Below are 23214 nucleotides of genomic sequence, written 5' to 3' on the forward strand. Positions count from 1 at the left end.
ATTTGAATTGAGGTCAGCGTGGGACCAACGGGGGAACGTTCTGAGGCCTGTCTGGGGTTGTTATTCGATTGGTGGCAGGTTGCGTGGGACTGGGACTGGGATGGGATGGGAGCAAGGTTCTTATTTATAAATATAATTTGATTGAATTGCCTGAACAGAACCCTCGGATGGGTCTTTGCAGCCGTTCCTTTCTTTAACTTTTTGTTTCGATTCCACAGTTTTCTCTGGCAATTATCCAAGTTTTCTCCGCCCCTCCACACTCGCAGAGTACTTTTCTGCAGTTCACTTCAATCGCTGGCTACAAAGTTTGCCTTTACTGAATGTGGGGTATGAGTCACTCTCTCAAGCGAACTTCGACCTTTGGCAGCAGTCAGGCCACAGTGGGAGCCAAAACTTTGTCGCAACGTTGATAAGCGTTTTTTGTCCTGACACCATTTCCTCCCAGAGCTTCTGCTGCTGCTGCTGCTGCTGCTGCTGTTGATGCTGACCATTATGACAGTTCGGAACGTGATGTGCAACTTCATCATCGGTTGGCAGAGCGCCAATAGCCGCCCGAAAGATGCCTCTGCTTGCCATGGCCTGGACAAAGGTTAAAGGTTGCGCAGTGTGTGGCACACAATGCCGAGCACTCGGCTGATTGCCAACCCCCGGGCTTACCTTGGAACCAGCCAACCCCTCCGTTGCATTCGACAATCAAAGTTTCTGTTGCCGCGAACCCGATGCAATTGAATCGGTCTTTTGTCAATAATCGCACGGTGGAGGGATCGTGGACGAGGTTGGAGGCTGGAGGCTGGGAAGCTGGGACGCTGGCATAATTAAAGGCAACTTAACCACGGGCTATTTACGGTTATGTACACTTCGACGGGGGCCTTGACTCATTGATTCCCTCGGGGCCGGGCCTCAAGGAGCTTTTGTCGTGCGGCACTCGGCTTTCATATGCTCTGCTCTCCGAGAGTGCGCTTATTGTGTGCAAGGATTCGCGATTCGCGACTCTCGATTCTCCATTCGCAAATTTACATTTTTGCAATTGCAATTTCTGATCCCTGCCTCTGGTGCTCTCCCTACCCCCTGGGCGACATCCTGCGCCTGCGGCTTAAAGGGTGAAAGTGAGGATTATAAATTTTAAGCTGCTTTCGCTTTTCTGCCAGTCTCTTTCTCTTTTTATATTTTATTTGCGGTTCTATTTACACCCAGGGGGTGGGGATAGGGGGTTGCTTATAAAAAATGTGCCAGACACGCGACCCCTGAAATCCCAATAATATCCCTATAATCCTTGCTCTATCCCTGCCGTGCCTCTCCCTCTCTCTGCCTCTATTTTACTGTCTGCTATCTCCCGTTGTTAGCGATTTTTATTCAAATTGCGAATTTGGCATTTCCTTTTTTATTCTGTTTAATTATAAGTTTGGAAGTTTTTTGCAAGTCAAGCAGATGATTGACCTAAATTATCGTTGATGGATTTGGACAACAAAGGATTTGGGCTTTACGGAACGGAGCGGAGCCGAACCGTTTCGGGGGGAAGGGTTTCAGAGTCATCGATAGTCTGATACTTCGATACAGTTTGAGAGTTGCGGTGCCAGGAGCTCAACTCGAAGCTTCGGAAGAGATGAATAACAGAATAACAGTTTAAGAGCAACCGCTTCATAACAGTTTCAGACGTATAGGGAACGGTTTGAGAGATAAAGCTTTGTTTAAGCTCTAAGCTTTCAAAGTAGCCGCTGATCTTTCAGAGTACTCGTATTTCGAGCAACGGTAGCTACAGGCTGCAGTTTGAGAACAGCTACAGTTTGAGGGTGCTTACAGATTGACACGAGTTTAGCTACAGCTTGAGATGCACTGTATATGGGGGGTATGATATTTTTTGTAAACCATTTTTCGCGCCTCATTGCACACGGCTGCAACTTTCTCCGCCTGCAGATTGCATATTGCATAATCGTTACCGCTCGCTGGATGCCAAACTGTCAATCAACCCTCTCACTTGAGCGCACACACTCCGCCCCACCCCCAACCTCCTCCCCAAACCTTCGCTACATTTGTAATTTCTTCCAATTCACAAAATCGTCCACTTTTCGCCATTCCCTCACTCCGCCAGTGCTGGCCCCCTCCCCTACCCGATATTATTTCACTTTCTTTGACTAACCCGTGTCATTCACATCTTTATGGAACATAATAGGCCCATATTTCATATTTCATATTACATCGAGCAAATAACCCTCATTTTTGAGAGAGAGTTGGCAAAAGTTACACCAACAGCCCACAACCCACAGCCCACAACCCACAGCCCACAGCCCGCCGAAAGCCCACCCTCGCGCAGTAACAGTCGCAGAACTTTGGATGAAATCATTCATTCCACGAGCGACGCGTCGCCACTCGGTCGCCTTTGTAGTTGTTTTTCTGTTTTTCTGTTTCTCTGTGTTCTCCAGCGCATAGAGGATATCATTACCATACACCGTGCTCCACCACTACCAGACACGACATCGTCTCGTGTGTCGCGGCGACACAGCGTCAACAATATTGCACGCGACTAGCAGTTGTCGATTCCTTATGGCCGTTGGGTGGGGGGATGCTGGTGGGGGCGTACACTCGAGGTGGTGTTGGTAGCATCGAAGGGAGGGAAATTCGTGAAGGAAAAATGAGGATAGATTATAGTGAGTAGCAAAATTGATATGGCCGGCACTTCATTGAATCGGATATTACTGTAGCTGGAAACTATGGATTCTCAGAGACCTTAGATGCCGGAACAGAAGGAACACACCATACGAGTGAGGATGGAATAGATTATTCTATATAAATACCACTGAAAATAGTATTTAAAACATGCAAATCATAGACTATCGAGGGAATTCAATTAGGTTCGATTGCCAGTAGAAAGTTCAGGGAATCGAAATGGTGCTGTTTTTGTGACCCGCACCGTGTGTTTTTATTTCGTTCTCCTTCGTCAGCATACATCCGGAGACCGGGCTCCGGACGTACACACACGTCCATATGTGCAGTAAGCACTCTCGCACACAGACGGAGATACGGCCGTACAGCCATGTATCGAGTATCTGTGTGAGATTCAGCATTTCGTCGCCATTTGGTGCAGATTTTTTGCATCCTCCTCTCCTCCTTCTCCCTTCTCCCTTTTCCGTTTGCTGTTGTGTTGCTCTTCTTCCTCTTCCTCTTCCTCCCCCATCTGCATCTTGTGCTTTTGCTTCTGCTTTTGCTTCTTCCTCGTTTTTTCTCTTTGCTTTCCTGTTTCCTCTGCATACATTTTCACAACAAATCATAAAAAGTGGCCATGATGGCGCGACGCCAGCGGCGAGGCAGGGGTAGGGGCAGGGACTGGCGGCAGGCGGCAGGCGGCAGACAACCTCCCACCAGCCATACAACCATTGTAGCAAGCATCGAACCAGCCCAACCACCCACCACACAATGCACACAGCAACGAGGACGCCGTTGTCCTCGTCGTTGCCAGGACATTCTCGAAGCCAGTTGTTTGTCGACTGGCGTCGCGTGCGGGCGGCTTTTTTCCGATTGCTCCTCCTGCGACATCGACCTGAACGAGGACCAGCAAAGGACAGGCCCCGAATGGAGTTGAACAGAGTTACATAAATTATTCATCGGTCGGGTCCGGCTCCGGGGCGAAGGTAAAAAGCTTTTAATGCATAATTAATTGATCCGATTCGAATCGAATCGAATTGAATCTAGTCGAATCGAATCGAAGCGGAGTCCAGTCAATCAATAGAGAGGACGAACTCCGTTTGACGGAAGCGGGGAATCCTGCGCAGAAACAGAGGGAGAAGCAGAGGCAAAAACAGATGCAGAGCTGTTTACATGCCGCATAAAAGTTCATTATCCTTCGAAACTCCGACAGTACCATTGTGTGCGAGAGCTCGAGTGTCTGTGTGTGTGAGTGTTGTGTGGTGGAGAGGCATACGAAAATCATTAAAAAGTTTAACACACGTCTGGCGAGAGGAGCAGAGGCAGGGGCAGGGGCAGGGCCAGGGGCAGGGCATTCAAGTGCTTCATTAGCGACTTTCTCAAGTGTGTGTGTTGAGTCCTGCACAGTCAGAAGCCGAGTCAGAGACTCCTCACAGAGTGAATCGCAGGGCTACGAGGAAAGGAGATCCGCCGAGACGAGAGCAGACCGCCTGGATGTGGCTATGGCTTTGGCTATGGCTATGGCTATGGTTATGGGTCCATTGTTTTGCGCGCTTCCGCCAGACGCCGCACTTTGTTTACTCCTCGCTCCGGCTCCCCCAGAAGCCCACAAAGTCAAGGACTCGCAGCGGCCTCGCTCTCGCGCTTTGTTTCCAGATTCCAGATCCCTGATCCCTTGTGCCCCTTTCTCATGCATACCTTTCCCTTGCACACATTCTCCTTACAGTTCGCTGGCTGGGTGGACGCGGTAATCTTTGTGTTCAGCCTGGAGAACGAGGGCAGCTTCAATACCGTCTACAATTACTACACGAAAATGGCGCATTTTCGGAACGGACAGGACATACCCATGATACTGGTGGGGACGCAAGGTGAGTCGAATCCCTCCCATTCCACGCTTCCCTACTTATTCCCGGCCCCCCCGGTGCCCACCTTCCAGATTCGATCAGTGAGCGCAATCCGCGTGTGATTGACGACACCCGCGCCAGAAAGTTGGCCAGCGATCTGAAGCGCTGCTCCTACTACGAGACCTGCGCTACATACGGCCTGAACGTGGAGCGCGTCTTCCAGGACGGTGAGTTCTTCAAACCACACTAGTCCCTTCCAGAACTAACCAGCGGCCCCCTCATTGCCTCAAACAGCTTGCCAGAAGATCCTGTCGCAGCGCCTGCCGCTGCCGGCGTCAGTGCAGCCGCCCAGGCCCACAACCCCGCAAGGAAGTCGCCTCGGACTGGCCCCCTACCAGGCACCCACCAACGGACAGCACGGCCAGCACGCGCAACACGCGCAACACGCGCAACATGGACAACACGGACACCATGGAATGCACGGACAGCGGGGACAGCAGCAACTGCCGCTGCGGATGAGCGCGGACTTTGCGCAGGGGGAGCAGAAGCTGTGGTCTCTGCAGGCGAGCAGCTCCTCCTCGGCCTCCTGCACGACGGTGGCCACCAACGAGAACAACAACATAACCAAATACAACCCCGGAACGGCGGCCAACTCCCTGCAAGGCGACTGCTCGCAGGTGCAGCTGCGAGATCCACGGGATCTGGCACCGCCACCCGGCAAGGAGCTGCCCACGCCCACCTCGACGCCCACGACGAGTCGGAAGAGCCGGCGACGCTCGAACCTGTTCATCCCCTCCTCCTCAAAGAAGGCCGACAAGGACAAGGAGCCGAAGGGCAGCGAGCTGGGCAGCGGCCGCTCCATTCCCATCAAGCAGGGCTATCTCTACAAGCGCTCCAGCAAGTCCCTCAACAAGGAGTGGAAGAAGAAGTACGTGACGCTGTGCGACGACGGTCGGCTCACGTACCACCCGTCGCTGCACGACTACATGGACGACGTGCACGGCAAGGAGATTCCGCTGCAGTACGTGACGGTCAAGGTCCCGGGCCAGAAGCCGCGCGGCTCCAAATCCATCATCACAAACAGTGCTCTGACCAGCTCGCTGCTGGCCAACGGCCACAGGGCCCAGAACACGCTCAGCGACGGCATTGGCTGCCTCACCCTGGCCAAGGACAATCAGCGCAAACTGAGCGAGAAGCTCTCCCTGCTGGGGGCCGGATCGGGGGCTGCTGCCGGCGGAACAGAGCCCCTCAAGTCGAACAGCTCGCAGCAGACGAGCGGGGACGAGGGCATAGCCATGTCCAACTCGAATTCGCAGACGTTCATAGCTGGGGAGGCTGCGGCAACGGCAACGGCCACGGCCAGCAAGCTGGAGGCCCAGACGCCGAACGTGAAGAAGCGGCACCGCCGCATGAAGAGCAGCAGCGTGAAGGCGAGCGAGGCCGACGACAACGACGGCTACGAGTTCTACATCGTCTCGCTGGACTCCAAGCAGTGGCACTTCGAGGCAGCCAACTCGGAGGAGCGCGACGAGTGGGTGGCCGCCGTCGAGCAGGAGATCTTCAAGAGCCTGCAGAGCATCGAGAGCAGCAAGACCAAGCAGGCGACCAGCACAGATCTGGCTGCCATGCTGACCATACGTCAGCGGGTGCCGGGCAACGGCCACTGTGTGGACTGTGGAGCACCAAGTAAGTACAGCTACAGCTGCTCTCATCTGTGCCAGCACTCACCTTCTGCTCCTCTTCTTTGTCATTGCAGATCCCGAATGGGCCAGCCTCAATCTGGGCGTGCTCATGTGCATCGAGTGCTCGGGCATTCACCGCAACCTTGGCTCGCACATATCCAAGGTTCGCTCCCTGGGCTTGGACGACTGGCCGTAAGTTATTGAGCAGCTCTCTGCCTACTTTGTGGCCTAACACTATATTTTTCCGCCATCAGATCGCCCCATCTCAGTGTAATGCTGGCCATCGGCAACAGTCTGGCAAACTCCGTCTGGGAGTCGAACACCAGACAACGGGCCAAGCCGACGGCACAGGCCAGTCGCGAGGAGAAGGAGCGATGGATACGCAGCAAGTACGAGGCCAAGGAATTCCTCACTTCGCTCGGCGGCGGCTCATCGACGCACGCCAGTCCCAGTCCGGGACAGCAGCTGATTGAGGCTGTGATACGGGCCGACATCAAGTCGATTGTCTCCATTCTGGCCAATTGCCCAGCGGAGGTGACCAACGCCAATGTTAGCGCCCGGGATGTGCGCACTCCGCTTCTCCTGGCCTGTGCCATAGGCAACCTGGCCATTGCACAGCTCCTGATATGGGTAAGTTACCTAAAGAGAATACAAATGCATTTACTGACTGTCGTTTTATTCTCTTTTTCCCAGTACGGGGCCAACATTAAGCACACGGACCACGAGGGTCGCACGTGCCTGGCCTATGCCCGGGCTGCCCAATCACTGGCCACGGCCAAGTCGATGAAGGCCGCAGCGGCGGCGCAGGCGGGCACAACCGTTCCCCCACCGGCTCCCCCCGCCAACGGCGGAATACCGGCTCCGCAATACAATGTCGAGGACACGACGGCTCTGGTGGAGCTGTTGGAGGGACTGGGCTGCCCCGAGGCGGCTCCTCTGACCGCCAGCGGAACGCTGCCGCGTAGACGCGACACCCTGGGCACGCCGTACGAGAAGTCTGTGTCGGGAGTTATCTAAATTAGTTAAATTTTCAATAAGCTGACGCGGGTGTTTGAGGATGTTCGAGGATGTAATGGAATTAGTTGAAATGCGAGAGGGAAAATTGTATAGCGATTAGGGCATAGGTTTTTAGGAATATTGTGCAAATGTAAATGTTTTATTATTATAATTGATTAATGATTAATGGTTATTATTATTTTGGCGAGCACTTTTATCGATGTTTTCAGTTCTTTTAGTTCCTAGGTCGTCCCAAAAGCCTGTACAGTCCTCTTGTTGTAATCTCAAGTTTATAATTTATTATTTTCGTATTACGTACTGCTATTATTACATATTATTATTATGATTATTATTGTTTTACCGTGTGCAGGTTTTTATGTCGTTTGCAAAACAACTAATTATGTAGTAATATTATTTTTAACTCTCGATTACCATCAGCGGATTGCGTAAAGACTTCTGAAACATCCATACACTATATACCATACGCCTCTAACAATAGGAACAGTAGGAGAGCTGAAGCTGAAGCTGATGCAAAACATACGTATAAACATGAATGAATCTAAGATTAAAGCCAAAAACAAACTTATACTATACAACATACACAGACACATATATATTATACGAGTGTATGTACACTCATAGTTGAAATTGCTTGATAATCGGTTACCACAAATCAACACGCCTAAACCTAAACATGAACTACTTATGTAGCTTACGCTGAACCAAACTCACAAACAAACAAACAAATTCTTTGCTATGGTAAATCCAACAAAACTTCTTATTGAAAGCACGTTTAACGGATTGCACTAGACCAGAAATGACCATCAGGCTGCAGTCAAATCTGTCCGGGCAACAAATTAAACTGAAAGTATTTGAAACCAATTATACAAAGTAGCTATAAATCAATCAATATATATATTACTATATGTATACACCCTCTATATATTGTGTACGCTATTTGTACGCACTACAAACCACAAAACGTGACAAACTCAATCTAATTGGAAGGAAAAGCAGCACACAAAACCACAACAAGAACAACAAAAAAGAAGAAAACCCTTTAAATAAAAATCTATTAAACATTTTAAAAACTTGCCTTTTTTTAAACAACAACAACCCACACAGATTTTTCTCCTTTGTTCTCCTGGTCAGAATCTATAAATAAAGTATGTTATGTTCATATACATACATATATATGTACATATATTTATTTGATAAGATAGCTACCGGGATATATGTACATATATGAGATGGTAGTCCATCTATAAAATTTGGCTATTTAGAGCCTCAAAAACAAAGTGAATATTTTACACGAATCAATTATTCTTATCTCGTTTATTTCTATAAAACTAAACGAAATGGAGTTCAATTAATTCCCATTGTCTTTGAAAAGATACGAAGGCTTTCTTGGCGACCTATGATTTGAATACCCTTGCAAGTCGATTGTACCTGTGCGACTTTCACCCGATTTGGCCTACACCTTTCTCAGCTTTTGTTAATGTTTTTCCTCGATCCTAGTGGTGGGCACGGCCCCTGCCACCCCACGTCTCACTTGCTCAATCAACAAACAAAGTGCCCTCGATGGAGAATAAACAATTTACGTGCTCTAGATAATAGAGGGATAATATGCAACACAGGTTGCTGTCAAGAGAAATAGATATTAAGTTTTATTATTAATAATACATATTGTTGTTTATTACTTTTGGAGCAACTTATATACGTACAACAGTCAACAGTAAGGAAAAATTATGATGATAAAAAAAAAATTGTTTTTAAGGTCGAAGAATTTGGAGGGGGATATTATTCGGTTCAATTATCTGTTCAGGTTTCTAGAGTAGAGGTCCGCTTAGATCATCCTGTTGGGCAGGTCGACTGGGTGTTTTCTGGACAGCCTATGCCAGTATCTTGTTCTTGCAAGTCGTCTCGCCAGTATATAACGGTGGTTTCTCAGCTTACACATATGGTTCTTCGCTTGATTGTTGATAACATCACCAAGAAGTGGTACGTAAAGGTCCTTGACAATGTCCCGGTTACGGATATAACACTCAGTTCCGGAGATCCTACGCAGAAATTTACTCTGGAACGTCATCAACCAAGCAAGGTTAGTTTTGGCGGCAATCCCATTCACCTGAATGCCGTACTTGGAGGCAGCTTATTGAGCTTATTGCTTTGTTTAAGTATCCAGAACATTTTCTGGTCCTTACCCACCAACTTGCTTCTCACGCTACGGATGTGACGGTCGAAAGTCAAACGTGCATCCAGTGTAACTCCGAGGTATGTGTGATTCCTACGCTGCTCCACGAGTTTCCCAAGCAAGAAGACACCAGGGCTAGAGACCATTCTATGCGTCACCATTGCACACTTATCAGGGTTTATGCTTGAGGTATTGCTGTAGATTGTCTGTGGCATCATAGACACAGCTAGCCCTCGATAGTACTACTGTGTCGTCAGCAAATGTTGCCACCTTGAGAGTACAGTGTCGGCCGAAGCACGCTGCCTTGCGGTACTCCTGCCTTGATGGGCTTGGTCGAAGAATCTACAAGTCCTCTCCGTCAGAAGCTTTTGATAACTTCATACAGCTGAGGGTTGATCATCACTTTGATTTTAGCGAGTAGTCCCTCGTGCCACACTCGTTCGAAAGCCTGCGAAATATCCAGGTAAGCTACTGTAGCTACAGTGTACTGTTTTTTTGGAAGCCGTCTAGTATGTGTTCCAATACCCTGTGCAGTTGCTCGGGTGTACCGTGCTGAAGCCTGAACCCAAATTGGTAGTTTGGCAGGGCTGTTTTAACCAGCGGCGACTCTAGTACCCTTCGTAGGATGCAGCGCTCAAACATTTTGCCAAAAGTTGACTAGAGACTAATGGGTCAATGGTTGTTGAGGTCTTCCGGTGGCTTTCCTTGCTTTGGCAACATTATTATGTGGGCACATCTCCAGGCTTTGGGAAAGAATGCTAATCTTTGCGATGCGTTAAAGATTAGCAGCAGATACAGAATCGCTCTGTTTGGTAGCGCCTTTGCCACAACATTATCAATCTTATCACCGCCAGGGGCCTTCTTGGACTTGAGTTACTTTATGTCTTCCGAGATTTCTTGAAAAGTGATTGCCGCCACAGGGAGCTCCATCTGGTGGGTCTTATTCAGCGTCTCAGTGACCATCATTGCTGTTCTACTAGATGTCGTACGGAATGGTGTAAATATTTCTTCGAGATTCGTCGCAAAAGCTCCCACACTGTCCATTGCTGTTCTTGCCCATGGGCATGGGGAGTTCTTCTCCAGGCCTCAAAGATTTGTTGGACTAAGTGCTGTCCCATGGCAGCTCAACCTCCATCATCTCATAATCATGAAATAGAATCATTCTCTAATCTAAGCGAAGCTCTCGGATGTCGATGTTCTTACAGATGGCCGTCATGATTAAATAAAACCAATTACAATCGCTTACAAATCGCTTTATTTCGTCAAATGACAAGAAAATGGCCCAGAAAATAAATTGAAAATTAAACCACATTCATGTTTTAATCTTACGCATATTAAAGAAATTGTTAAGGCTCAACAAAGAGTACCTAACAGAGTACTAAATACAATTATGCAAGTACGAATAAAATCGTGTTAGCCAAAGATTTTCTAAAATAAATATGACTGACTGACTCTTTGTCGTTTGTCTTTGTCCGATTTCTTGCTGATACCGGTGAGAGGGACAGAGTGTAGACGAGTGAGCCGGGGGTTGGTTGGGGTAGCCAATATCTTACACAATTCGACCGTCACACACCAAAAAGTTATGTCAACTATAACGAATTAATTGGATTCGAAGTGTTCGAAGAACTATAAAAAAGGGATTGAACCGCCACACTTCACCAAAAAAAAAAATGGAAATATGATTTTGCTGGCTAAATATATATTTTTATCTGTGATGTTGAGCACTTTGTTCCCCTTCTCAAACGGAACCGAGTGTAAGTAAATAATATCAAAATAAATAGTATTAAATAAATGCCACTTCAATTACCAGCTTGTTCGAGCAAAGGAGGATCCTGTAACCCGAAACAAAAATGTGCAGATATGGAAAAGTTTCCACAACTAACATTTGAGTCGCCCAATTGTTTAAACTACGAGCTGTGCTGTATTTTTGTACAATAAATTCGACTAAAAATAGCCCTCTATTGTATAAACTAGTTTTGGGCCAAAAAGTCGCAACCCTTACTCATTATTCGTATTTCGGGTTGGCAAGTTATTGTGCCAATTAGCTGAAACTATTAACCAAAGCAGTAAATAGTCTCCATATGTATGCATATTATCTAGGGTTGGGACAAATCAATTTGGGTACCTAGGACATCTGACGAAACTGCACTGTTATGCCAGTGTATAGGCAATTATGGTGCATAAGCATATATTTGCAATGCACTGTATCCTGCTTGTAATTAAATATAAACGAAAGACAGACCTCAGGCATTTGGACCTTTGGCATCTGTGGTCCAAAATAACAAAGAAAGACACAACTGTGTGGGCTGGGTGCTTTATTTAATCGAACGAAATCTAACAAGCCTTCAATTTGGGAACATTTTAAGTGATGAAGAATTTTGTTTACATATTACGGGAGTCGCTTCTTCGCTAATGGGAAGTTACAAAGTGTCCGGTCCGAGAATTGAACTTCAGATGGAGCAGCATTATAATGTAAATTGTAATATAACATATGTATGTAAGTCACGCGGGTTGTGTGAGTGTTAGGCGTGCAATGTAAATTTACTCCGAATGTGCAATTTAAAACGAAACACAACTGCATGTGGGGCGAGACAAGTGTCGCAAACGAATGATACTGAGGCGAAGATACTGGTGGACCATGCTGCGTGGTACATGAAGCAACAAACCGGTCGGAGGCGAAACAGTTCTGCCCGCTGTCATCCTTATCGTCTTCACCATTCCACTTGGACTCATCGGGATCATCTCTTTCTTGTCCGCGAACCGTCTGAGGCACTCGCCTGCTCTATGGTTAATTTTGAATTATTTTTTTTTTTTAATTTTTTTTTTTGTCATTTTGTATACGTTTTCCGGTGTTTTGTTTGCCGTTTTTCCTTTTAACAGAGCCTGGTCGTCGTCATCATTGTTGCCATTGAGTCGAAAGTGAACGCTTTTTGATTGGTATTTAAGTTTTTGTTTTGTCTAAACACAACAAGCAAATTCCGCGCAATGCTTCTGCTGCTGCTGCTGCGTGGGCTGGGGCAGGGATCCTGTTCCCGCTGATGGTAACAGATTCAGTTTTGAATAGGGACACAGCCGCAACGTAGGCTGCAGCAGCGATAGCTGATTTTGATTTGCCGCGGCCCGCTGGCCACGGATTCGTTAACTTTGGAGCTCCATGTCGATTTTGTGGTTGTACAGAGAGAACACGCTCGCACCCTTTGCTTGCAGTGCACCTGATCTGCAGTTGCCTTTGCCTTTGTCTTTGCCGCCTTAGCGCCCGCTACCGATACCGCTGCGCACAGGCCCGTTCATTTTTTGTTGGCCTTGAACTTGGAGTAGAAGCTCTGAATCTGTGCGTAGCGCGCCGGTATGGAATCGAGTATACCGGTGTAGCTGAAATTCTGCTGCTGGCGATTCTTCTCATGCAGATTATCTCCCGACAAGTAAGTAACCACGTTCTTTTGCAGCTCGCTGACATGGGGATCGGCATGGTTGGCCACCAGATGGTTGCAGAACTGAGCGATCTGCAGGAAGACCGAAGCATCGCGATCTGTGGCAAGAATTACAACTCAATTAAAGCCCCTGTCCACTCAGACATCTCGCCCATCATGGCACTCACCCATCTTCCGCGAAATCTTCAGCAAAGAGAGCGGCTGGCTTTCGTTGTCGCGCTGGGCGCGCAGATGGCGGTTTCCATGCTTGAATTCCTGCTCCAGCCAACGGATGACATGCCGCACATTCTCGCTGCGCTTCTTCAAATCATCCAGCTCGTTGAGTACTGGATGGGGGGAAACACACAAGATTTGTTAATGGCTTCGAACACTCTCCTCTACTCTACTCTAGACCACTCCACTCCACTCTCGAGTGCACTCACCTGCATTGGGTATCAGGACAATGCACTTCTTCGTCCTCACCAACGACTTGACAATGCCATTGTATTCGGTCAACGCCTTGGAATCGACCACAACGAATGGGGACATCACCACATGGGGAGGACTGTCTCGCAGCTCCTCCTCAAGTGTCTCCACTTCGTTTTGCAGCCAGAGTTTGCCCATTAGCTCGCACTTCTTGGACTTCGCCTCGGAGCGCTCCTCATCCGCTCCGGAGCTGGACTGAACATTGAGTTTCTCAATGACACTGTTGGTGGTGGTGGAGGCAGAGGTGCCCCCGGCCACTGATGTGCCAGTGGCACTGGTGATGACCGCCGCTGCCTTCTCGGCATTGCGATTCCGCAGGTAGCCCTTGCGAGGCATCTTGCGGCACTCCTCAACGGTGTCCTTCTCCTCGTTGCTCGTGTAGCTCTTGCGGACAATGCCGTTCTTGCGGTCCGAGTAGCGACGCGTCCGTCCCTCGTTCCGCTTCCGTGTGGTCTTCGGAGCAGTGCGACGCTCTCGTCGCCGATTGCCGCCACCCTTCTTCTCCTCACGCTGTTTCTTCTTCTGGTTCTCAGTGAAGCGCCGCGTCTTCACGCAGAATCTGTAGTTGAACTTCTTCTGCTTACAAATGAAGAAGCCGAAGTCGACCATTTTAAAGATGCGCAGAATGGACTCCTCTTGAGGCGTGACACGCTCCCTGATAATCGTCTCCCAGTCCAAGGTGATCTGGGTGCTCTGGAAGATGTCAAAGTTTTTGAAGGTGAAGTCCTCGCTCAGCGGAACATTGGCCCGGACATCGAACAGCTCAACAAGGGCCTCCCGCACATTGGAGGTGGTGAGGAGCTCTCGCTCAAAGTAAACCTTCCTCGTAAAGACATCGATATTGCAGTAATTCAGCAGCTTCATGATCTTGTGGACAAACTCGGGGTTCGAGTGGTAGCAGCCGATCAGTATCTCGGGATTAACGCGCAGCCAATCGAAGAGCATCTTCAGGGCTCTGATGGTCGGCTCATTGTGCAGACAGTCAATGATTATGTTCGGATTGATCTTGGTGTATTTGTTGCGATATATGAGCTTCTTCGGTGGCTCCGAGAGACTTACGGGCGGCTCATGTTCAGGTTCAGGTTTTGGCTCTGGCTCCCGACATCCCTCCCGGACATCCCTCCTCTGCTTAGGGCACTCCACTTCCACGTGTTTCACCTGCTCTTCGGCGCTCTTAAAGTTCAGCTGCAGCACTTCGAAGCTGTGCAACAACTCTTCGGAGTCTGCTTCCTGGGAATTGGGTCTGCGCTCTAGCTCGGGGTATACAAGTTTCTCCTCCTCAATGACCACATCCTCGTCGTCCAAGTCGTTGGCTATGATATCGCTGCCGCAGACTCCGCCTGCTGACCTGCGCCCTTTTTTGCTGTAAGAAGCTGCTGGGAGTGCAGAATTAGTTGGGCTAGACCAGACATATGGACAGATGTCACAGCTCACCTGTCTCATAGGGATCCTCGGCGCACGGTTCCCCCGGGTCGGCAGCATCTATGTCGCTGAAGTCAGTATCGAAGTTGGAGCTGAGGTCCGTGTAGTCCTCCTCGTCGCTGTAGAAGTCCGTGTCCATGTCGCTCTCACTGTCATAGCAGGAGCTATCGTCAGACTGGGCGATCTTGCGACGACGGCGCCGCAGGCGCATGCCACGCCGCTTGCTCTTGCAGGAGAGAGGTGTCTTCAGATCGCTCTCCTTGGCCTCGTCGCTGGAGCGAGTGGAGATGGGCTCAGGGTTCTTCTCGCCGTCGCCTGTCTCCTGAGTCTTCACATCGTCCACGGAGCGCTGACTGTCGCGTGAATCGGAGCTGCAATCCTTGAGGGAGTGGGGTCGGGGAATCAGCTTCTTGTCCTTGCGCTCGCACTCACCAACGGCGGTCAGCCAGTTCTTGTACTCGTTGCGGGACTTGCGGATCAGAGTGTCGAACTCCTCGAATCGCTGCTCGTAGTCCGCCTGGAACTGCTCGTTGTCTGCTGAGCGGGCCAGAATCGTCTGCTCAATGCTGACAATGCAGGCGTCCATCAGATCGGAGCAGGCGGCCACCAGAAAGGCATGCAATGAGTATACCTTGGGCGAGTTGATCATCTTGAGCTTGGAAAGGCAGAAAAACAAGATCGAGATGATCTTGTAAATGCTCGGCTCCGGCATTCGCAGCTGCTGGGAGCAGAGAATCTTACGCAAGTCAATCAGGACACAGTGACAGAGGGCATTGAAGTCGGGAACCTCTTTGTCGAAGAAGAAGATGTCCACGATCAGATAGAATCGGGCGAAGAAGTCTTCAATGTTGAAGTCGAGCTTGTTTGGGTCCATCTGCTCCAAGTACTCGGTGTGCTTGGCGAAGAGCTTGTTGAGATTGTTCTCGCTCAGCTCGAACGGGATGATGCAGACCAACGAGTACAGATAATGGTAAGTGGAGTCCAGATCGTAGTTCTGGCCGTAGTACAGGGTGCCCAGCTGGTTCTGCGCCATGCCGATGGCCGGGTTGAGCTTAAAGGCCTCCAAATAGTACTTGGCCACCTGTTCCTTGCTGATGCTCAGCTTGCTGTCGATGCGGAAGTCAAGAAAGTAGCGATGAAGGTCGCCCAGGCTCAGCAGCGATGAGTGTATGGTGTCCAGGGCAAAGGACACGGCTTCCAGGCTCTTGTCCACGGCTTGTGTGCAGGAGTTCGACGGCTCCTTGGGCTCCCCTATCATGTCGCTGATGTAGCCATCGCTTATGATGGAGAAGTCGATGAGATACTTGAGATCCAAGTCATAGATCTCCTCCATCTTGGAGGACAGTCGTTTGTAGTTGAAGATCCCCGCGCAGAGAAAGCGCTCCAGCTTCTGCATATTCTCCTGCGCGGTGGCTGCGTCCACGCCTTGCTTGTGCCAGTTCTTCTTGACGAAAGCTATAAATTCGTAATAGCCGCGTCGCCACATTACCTCCCGGATCTTCTTTCCCACCGATTGATAATCCTTAAAGATGATTTCCTTGCACAGTTGCACCAGCAGTGAGCGCTTCTCTTCGATCTCGTGCTGGAACAGTTGCTCCACGCTTTGCACATTTTTCTTGGCTTCATCCAGCTGCTTCGAGGCAGTGTACAGGGATCTGTCCAAGGCAATCACATTACTTTCGGCTCATTTTCTGGCACTCGTACAAATCTGGATTACCTGTACAAATCCTTCACCTCCTGGCTAAGCAGGGCAGCACCGTTGCCGTTGCCGTTTCCGCAGTGCCCGTTGCTGTTGAACGCGGGCTCCAGGCAGCGGCTTCTAGTGTTTCCCGCCTCCATGGCGCACTCGCTGGAGGCATTCGAGCCGCCCGAGCTAAGTGTCGCCTCCATATCGGACGAACGAAGATCTGGGGCAGAAAAGGAATGCAAATTTTGAGTTCTGCGCACATGTGACGTGACCATAAAATACATAAAATTTCTCTACAACACTACTCTACTCGCATGAGCGTACAAATGTAGGTGGTGTGGTTTGGTCTTCCAGCTGTTTCTCGAAATTCCACCGTATTCTTTTTTGCTGACGAATTGTTGTTCAAATGAAATTTCTGTTCACGTTTACGTTGTACGGCTTTGTTGTTGTTTTTAGCTTCAACTGATGACGCACACACATACACGCGCAGCTTCGTTGATGGTGTTTCATTGAATAATCAATTAAACACGGTGTTGCCTGCTTTTCTTGCGCTGCCACTCGCGTGCTTCTGCAGCTGCTGCTGCACTGGTATTTTCAATGTGGCGAAATAATCCATGCACCACCCATCTGTCATCCACTCAGGTAGTCGATAAGCTGTTTACCTGCATGATATGCATTACCTTTTATCAGTTTTAGATTGTTTTATGAGGCGCGTTTCTGCAAAATTCACGTTTTGCGTTTCTTTGTTTGGCCACCAGAAAGATACCGTCCGACCCTCAGAAATATACCGAAATATACCGTCTAATTTAAAAAATATACCGTAAATATACTGACGAATTCAAATTATATTTTACATATTCTTCGTTTTTGATCTTCCGCCAAATATTACTAACTATATAGCACATCTAGCCATGCCCACATAATTTTATACGATTCACGTAAAATTTTTCTATTTAACTGGTGTATTCTTAATACTTGCTTTTATTGCATTTTGCGTAAAAAGAGGTTTTAGCGAAAAGAGAGCTAGTCCCAAAAAAAGAGAGAAACGCCAAACGATACTTCTTATGACAGAAAGTTAACGTTCAGACAGATGTTGCATGATGCATGATGCTCTAAAACACTATTTTTTATTCTTCTTCGCTTAAAGTTTAGGTGAGCCCAAAACATATAAAACATGCAGTGTGATCGAGTACACCAACAATTATACATATTTATTGGGTCTGCGTGTTTTTTAACCTATACTCGGCATTGAGGTGTGGTGGAATACGTTTCGGGCGAAAACGTGCAGATTCTTGCTTGAACGTGTTTATGGCGTCATGCATAGGTAGTGTTGATAAACGCATTTATTACTTGACGATGGCATATTGTAGGTTTATGGGCGCGATTTTCAAATGTTAGTTTTTGTTAATTGAAGAACAAAAATAACTATTTCAGCACAAAGGAAAAATTACTATAGCTTGTCGGACTTAAGTGAAAGGGTCCATAGACAGAGTGATCAATTGTTGATTGTCGGCCGTTTTAAGTGACAGACGTGTGTGGGGAACAAAATTATATATTTCAGTTGCTCGAAAATTTTTAGTGATCCGGTTTCGACGTTCAAGTCAGTGAGGGTAAGTCCGAGGATAGAAAGGAAAAAGAGAGGAGTGCGTGGTTGAGAATGCTCCGAGTGATATATTAAGTTCATAGTTGAATGTCAGCCGCTAGATTTAAATATATATACATATATACCCATTTGACATGTGGAAAACGCCAGAAATAGCCGGAAAATAACTAAATTGGCAGCACCGCCCCGATTTTGAAGAAGGAGGTTCGAATACAGTCCCAGCACCGCCCACTCAACGCCAGCAAAATAAATTAAAAAATCGAGCACAATATATTTTTCTGGCTCACACTGCCTTCTTTTCTCCTATATTTTGTAGATATATGTACATATGTATGTATGTATACTGACTGAGCACGGGGTATTGTAGTGGAGCGGCAGTAGTGGTATTGTATTGTTTGCAAGTGTGGACACTAGTATTATCTAAGCTGAGGGTTATAGCTATAACCTTAGCTATGGGCTATAGCTCACATCAGATAATCCGGGTTTGTTAGATCGATCAAGCTTGTTTGTTTTTATATATAGTATATGTAATATCGTGGTCCAATTTGAACCACATCTTTGTGAGTTAAGCACAAACATGTACATACATAATCGTATGTAATTACAAAAATGAGTACATAACCAACATTTTTTGTAAAAATATTTTTTGGTAAGCTAAAGCGAAAGTATGTAGACTTATTGCAAGGGCTGACCGAAAATCTAAGAAGACAGCCAGAGTGGATGATAGAAGGAGAGCGTCAGAGCAGAGTATCTCATGGCTGCTGCTAAGCCGAGCACGAACAATAGATAAAGAGACAGAGCGCGAAAGAACAACTATAGGATGGTTGGATGCTATAGGCAATAGCTGCGGAAACGAAACGAAGAAGGCTAGATAGAAAGAACGGCCGCTGCCGTGCGTAAGCATACATATGCGGTTAACAGTGCGGTTCATCTACAGGGGGCAGTGCAAATAGCGAATAATTAAAGAGATTTACGTTGGACTGCGCGACTATGATTTAGGCTGGGAAACCCGGCAACATCAACATTATTGACACATCGATCGAGGCAGCTTTATGATATATGAATGTACATATATGTATGTCCGATCCACCCGATTCCGAAAATTATCTGGAAGATGTGGGCAGCTTTTAACTCAGGCGACAGTGAGCGCAGAGTGTTGAATGCTTCTTTAGCCCAGGTCCGCTTTCAGCTCCTCTTTCAGCTATTTGTATATAGTGTGCGCAAGCCTTACGGTTTATCGACCCTTCTGAAGGCACTATAAAACAAAGTTGTCTTCTAAATTGCATGGCAAGCATACATCACTGTCGAATGCATTACCTGGAGCAAGCGCTGCACTGAAACCCCGCTGTGACATGTTGCACGAAGTAATCCCCTGCGTCAACAGATAAGTGAAATATGGAAAGTACATTTACCACGCCCAGGTAGTTATCCCTATCTCCACGCCAAAGAGCCAAAAATGATTTAGAGTTATTTTTTTTATATTCTGTTAAATTTAAAAATTATCACCTTGTGTTTGCATCTCTCTGCTTTAATCCTCCTTCGGTATTTGCTAATTAGGGAGCCAGCAAAGAAATGTGCCAGGCATATTAATGAGCCCCGGGGCGGCTGAGACTGGGGCTGAGCTCCGTATCTCCCCAGAGCCTCGGGCTTGGGTGCGCTGCGCTCCCATTTAGAATAAGTAATGCTCGCATATATCTATCTATCTTTATGTTTCTCTCCGAGACGGCCAGTCGGTTGATTAGCTCCGGTCACGTCGTTCGTTTCGCGTCGCGATGCGCTGCGATCGGCTGGCTCAGGCTTATAATGGTTCGGTCGGCCGATTCAGATTGCCGCTCGTGGCTATAAAACCCACGCAATGTCATCCAAACATTTTCATTTTCAGTTCGTTTGCGGGCCGGTGAAGTTCTTTCTGTTCGGCGGAACTCGTTTGGCACATCACACACGCTCAGAACGTAAGTTTCTCTTTTTGATTGAGCATTCGCCTTGCAATTAGCGAGCAAAACAATTGACGTTAATTGAATTACGATCGCAATTGTTGGTTATAATCAATTTAGTGATCGTGATGTAATTACTTGTTCAAGTTATTGCTTCGTTTGACGGCTTCAATATCAATACGGTTATCTACTATAAATTCCACTTTCCACTATAATCCAACTCGAATCTTATCTGGATCAGCCAATACACAGCTCGGACAATATTTACTAAAAGTCATTGGTACGGTCGGTCATAAATTCTCTTGAATATCTCACATTTGCGGTAGTAAGCCCCCTTATCTGGGATATTTACGATCTTTTTATCGGTTCTTGTGTGTCGGTTTATTGGCTTTTCCTGCAGGATTGGTAGTTTCTACTTCTATAGGTTACTCTACTTTAGAGCGGAAAATTGCTCACCGAGTAGCTAATGATATGGCTGTGAAGCAGAACTAATTGGAATAAATCAGAGTTTGACAGGTTTATTTTAGAACTTCACCGCAAATTGCTTCCATAATTTCACAATCTTTTTTTTTCGTTTGTCGGGCGTAAATTGATTTTGTAAGTTCGAGTACGAGTACAAGTGAAACTAATCAACAGCCTATAAATGACGATTTGCTATCGCGGTGATATTTCAAGTGCCATTGCGAATCTGTTGTTACTGCAAAATCCACTCAGTAAATATTATAGACAGCATATAGAGAGCGAGATGACCCCAGAGACACTTTAATTAATTACGAGGAAAGACAGTGCCTCTCAGACACTCTCTGAATGGCACAACATCCCATCAAAATGGAATCGATTATAATCTAAACTAAAAAAAGTTGACTTAATTTCTGTAGGCGAGCGCTTTGGAGAACAATATGAGAGTGTTTCTCGTAGCCCTGCTGGCTACGTTGGCGGTGAGTCTGAAAACCACATCTTGACAAATAGGTTCCATATCTAAATTGTGTTAAAAATTCTCTGATTAGCTCGCGCAAGCCCTGGTGAAGGAGGAGATTCAGGCCAAAGAGTATTTGGAGAATCTGAACAAGGAGCTGGCCAAACGCACCAACGTGGAGACAGAGGCTTCCTGGGCGTATGCCTCGGACATCAACGATGAGAACGAAAAGAAAAAGAACGAGATCTCTGCTGAGTTGGCAAAATTCATGAAGGAGGTGTCAAGCGATATACAGAAATTCCAGTGGCGCAGTTACCAGTCGGAGGATATCAAGAGACAATTCAAGGCTCTGTCTAAGCTCGGATATGCCGCCCTGCCCGAGGCGGAGTATACCGATTTCTTGGAAACCATATCCGCCATGGAATCGAACTTTGCCAAAGTGAAGGTCTGCGACTACAAGGACAAGACGAAATGTGATCTGGCCCTGGAGCCAGAGATAGAAGAGATCATCAGCAAGAGCCGGGACCACGAGGAGCTCAAGTACTACTGGCGCGAGTTCTACGACAAGGCAGGCACGGCCGTGCGCTCCAATTTCGAGCGCTATGTGGAGCTGAACACCAAGGCTGCCAAACTGAATAGTATGTAGAGACTGGCTGGAGACTCCTCAGAAATCATTTTCACAATTGCCCCTTCTCTCAGACTTCACCTCTGGCGCTGAGCTCTGGCTGGATGAGTACGAGGACGACACCTTCGAACAGCAGTTGGATAACATCTTCGCCGAAATCCGCCCGCTCTACGAACAGGTCCATGGCTATGTGCGCTACCGCCTGAGGAAGTATTACGGCAACGAGGTGGTCTCTGAGAACGGACCCATTCCCATGCATCTTCTTGGCAACATGTGGGCGCAGCAATGGTCTGAGATCGCGGACATTGTTTCTCCCTTCCCCGAGAAGCCACTGGTGGATGTTACCGAAGAAATGGAGAAACAAGGATATACCCCCCTCAAGATGTTCCAAATGGGCGATGACTTTTTCACCTCGATGAACCTCACCAAATTGCCGAAGTAAGATTGAAGATTGCTATAATTCTATGTTGAACCTGGATCTAAATCTATTTGATCTACAATAGGGATTTCTGGGACAAGTCTATCATCGAGAAGCCCACGGATGGTCGCGACTTGATATGCCATGCCAGCGCCTGGGACTTTTACCTTCAGGACGATGTCCGCATCAAGCAGTGCACCCGCGTCACCCAGGATCAACTTTTCACAGTCCACCACGAGCTGGGACATATTCAGTATTTCCTTCAGTATCAGCACCTACCCTTTGTCTATCGGACCGGGGCTAATCCTGGCTTCCATGAAGCCGTTGGGGATGTGCTCTCCCTGTCCGTGTCCACGCCCAAGCATCTGGAGAAGATCGGCCTGCTGTCGAACTATGTTCGCGATGACGAGGCCCGCATCAACCAGCTCTTCCTCACGGCTCTGGACAAGATCGTGTTCCTTCCGTTTGCTTTCACCATGGACAAGTACCGATGGGCGTTGTTCCGCGGGGAGGTCGAGAAGGCAAATTGGAACTGTGAGTTCTGGAAGCTGCGTGAGCAGTACTCCGGCATCGAGCCTCCGGTTGTGCGTAGCGAGAAAGACTTCGACCCCCCTGCCAAATATCATGTCTCAGCGGATGTCGAGTATCTGAGGTTTGTTGGGTCATTTCTCGATGATGATTAGCTTCATGTGTGACGTGATTTGGTGGTTTTCCGCAGGTACCTGGTCTCCTTCATCATCCAGTTCCAGTTCTACAAGTCCGCCTGCATTAAGGCTGGTCAATACGATGCCAACAATGCGGAGCTGCCCCTTGACAACTGTGATATCTACGGCAGTGCAGCAGCAGGCGAAGCCTTCCAGTAAGGGCTGCTCTCAAATAAGTTAGTATGTCTGCTAATCTATGGGGATTCCTTTGTCCACTCCACAGTAACATGCTCTCTATGGGTGCCTCCAAGCCCTGGCCCGATGCACTGGAGGCCTTCAACGGGGAGCGCATCATGAGTGGCAAGGCCATTGCCGAATACTTCGAACCCCTTCGCGTCTGGCTGGAGGCGGAGAACATCAAGAACAGTGTTCACATCGGCTGGACCGCTTCAGATAGTAAGTTATATACTCCCGATCCACTATTGAACTCTCGAATAATCCATTACTTTTCTCCCCCTTTACTTCAGAGTGTGTGGCCTCTTAATTTAAATACCTTCTGTTCTCTCACAGTTCATTGCTCAATAAAGTTTATAATTGCCTTACCAGTTTTAAATTATTTATACGAACGAGTTTTTATGAGCTTCTACATTCAAATGTTTGTATACCCTCGTAACACAGAGAGTACACGTCGAATTGGTAGGTATGCTTTTTGC

The 23214-nt window shown here is 47.7% G+C and overlaps 3 protein-coding genes and 1 long non-coding RNA gene across 9 annotated transcripts in view; 3 read left to right on the forward strand and 1 right to left on the reverse strand.

The window, feature by feature from the left end:
• Positions 1 to 8206, forward strand: part of CenG1A (Centaurin gamma 1A) — a 61477-nt gene extending 53271 nt beyond the window's left edge. Inside the window, exons 1-7 of one of the 3 annotated variants that reach the window (XM_033379257.1) lie at positions 3482 to 3626; positions 4367 to 4508; positions 4577 to 4711; positions 4779 to 6170; positions 6241 to 6358; positions 6421 to 6796; positions 6860 to 8206. In XM_033379257.1, coding sequence (XP_033235148.1) covers positions 4454 to 4508; positions 4577 to 4711; positions 4779 to 6170; positions 6241 to 6358; positions 6421 to 6796; positions 6860 to 7183 — 2400 coding nt within the window. In that variant the 5' untranslated portion in view covers positions 3482 to 3626; positions 4367 to 4453 and the 3' untranslated portion in view covers positions 7184 to 8206. Of the gene's footprint in view, positions 1 to 3481; positions 3627 to 4366; positions 4509 to 4576; positions 4712 to 4778; positions 6171 to 6240; positions 6359 to 6420; positions 6797 to 6859 lie in introns of those variants that run through there. The other 2 variants (XM_015181324.2, XM_001356195.4) reach the window with 2 other exon arrangements.
• A 2794-nt stretch (positions 8207 to 11000) lies between these two features.
• On the forward strand, positions 11001 to 11357 carry LOC26533566 (uncharacterized). Its single transcript, XR_001451443.2, has 2 exons — positions 11001 to 11110; positions 11167 to 11357. It is a non-coding gene; the product is annotated as an uncharacterized lncRNA (long non-coding RNA).
• Positions 11358 to 11654: 297 nt separating this feature from the next.
• Positions 11655 to 17151, reverse strand: Smg5 (Smg5 nonsense mediated mRNA decay factor). 3 transcript variants are annotated; one of them, XM_015181323.2, is made up of 6 exons: positions 17042 to 17151; positions 16392 to 16581; positions 14687 to 16329; positions 13210 to 14628; positions 12955 to 13113; positions 11655 to 12885 (listed from the first exon to the last, which is right to left on the reverse strand). In XM_015181323.2, the coding sequence occupies exons 2-6, from the start codon at positions 16562 to 16564 to the stop codon at positions 12644 to 12646; spliced, it is 3636 nt and encodes a 1211-aa protein (XP_015036809.2). In that variant the 5' UTR covers positions 16565 to 16581; positions 17042 to 17151; the 3' UTR covers positions 11655 to 12643. The 3 variants fall into 3 exon arrangements, with proteins under 3 accessions (XP_015036809.2, XP_001356230.4, XP_015036808.2); XM_001356194.4 differs by having other exon boundaries at positions 13210 to 14625; positions 17042 to 17150; XM_015181322.2 differs by lacking the exon at positions 17042 to 17151 and adding an exon at positions 16686 to 16975.
• A 741-nt stretch (positions 17152 to 17892) lies between these two features.
• Ance (Angiotensin converting enzyme) lies at positions 17893 to 23121 on the forward strand. Of its 2 annotated transcripts, none has more exons than XM_033379255.1 (8): positions 17893 to 17971; positions 20777 to 20836; positions 20906 to 21452; positions 21514 to 21877; positions 21943 to 22509; positions 22576 to 22716; positions 22785 to 22957; positions 23029 to 23121. In XM_033379255.1, the coding sequence occupies exons 2-8, from the start codon at positions 20798 to 20800 to the stop codon at positions 23043 to 23045; spliced, it is 1848 nt and encodes a 615-aa protein (XP_033235146.1). In that variant the 5' UTR covers positions 17893 to 17971; positions 20777 to 20797; the 3' UTR covers positions 23046 to 23121. The 2 variants fall into 2 exon arrangements, with proteins under 2 accessions (XP_033235146.1, XP_033235145.1); XM_033379254.1 differs by lacking the exon at positions 17893 to 17971 and adding an exon at positions 19841 to 19916.
• Positions 23122 to 23214: the final 93 nt, after the last annotated feature.

The sequence above is a fragment of the Drosophila pseudoobscura genome, chromosome 4 (assembly GCF_009870125.1).
Source record: "Drosophila pseudoobscura strain MV-25-SWS-2005 chromosome 4, UCI_Dpse_MV25, whole genome shotgun sequence".
NCBI lineage: Eukaryota > Metazoa > Arthropoda > Insecta > Diptera > Drosophilidae > Drosophila > Drosophila pseudoobscura.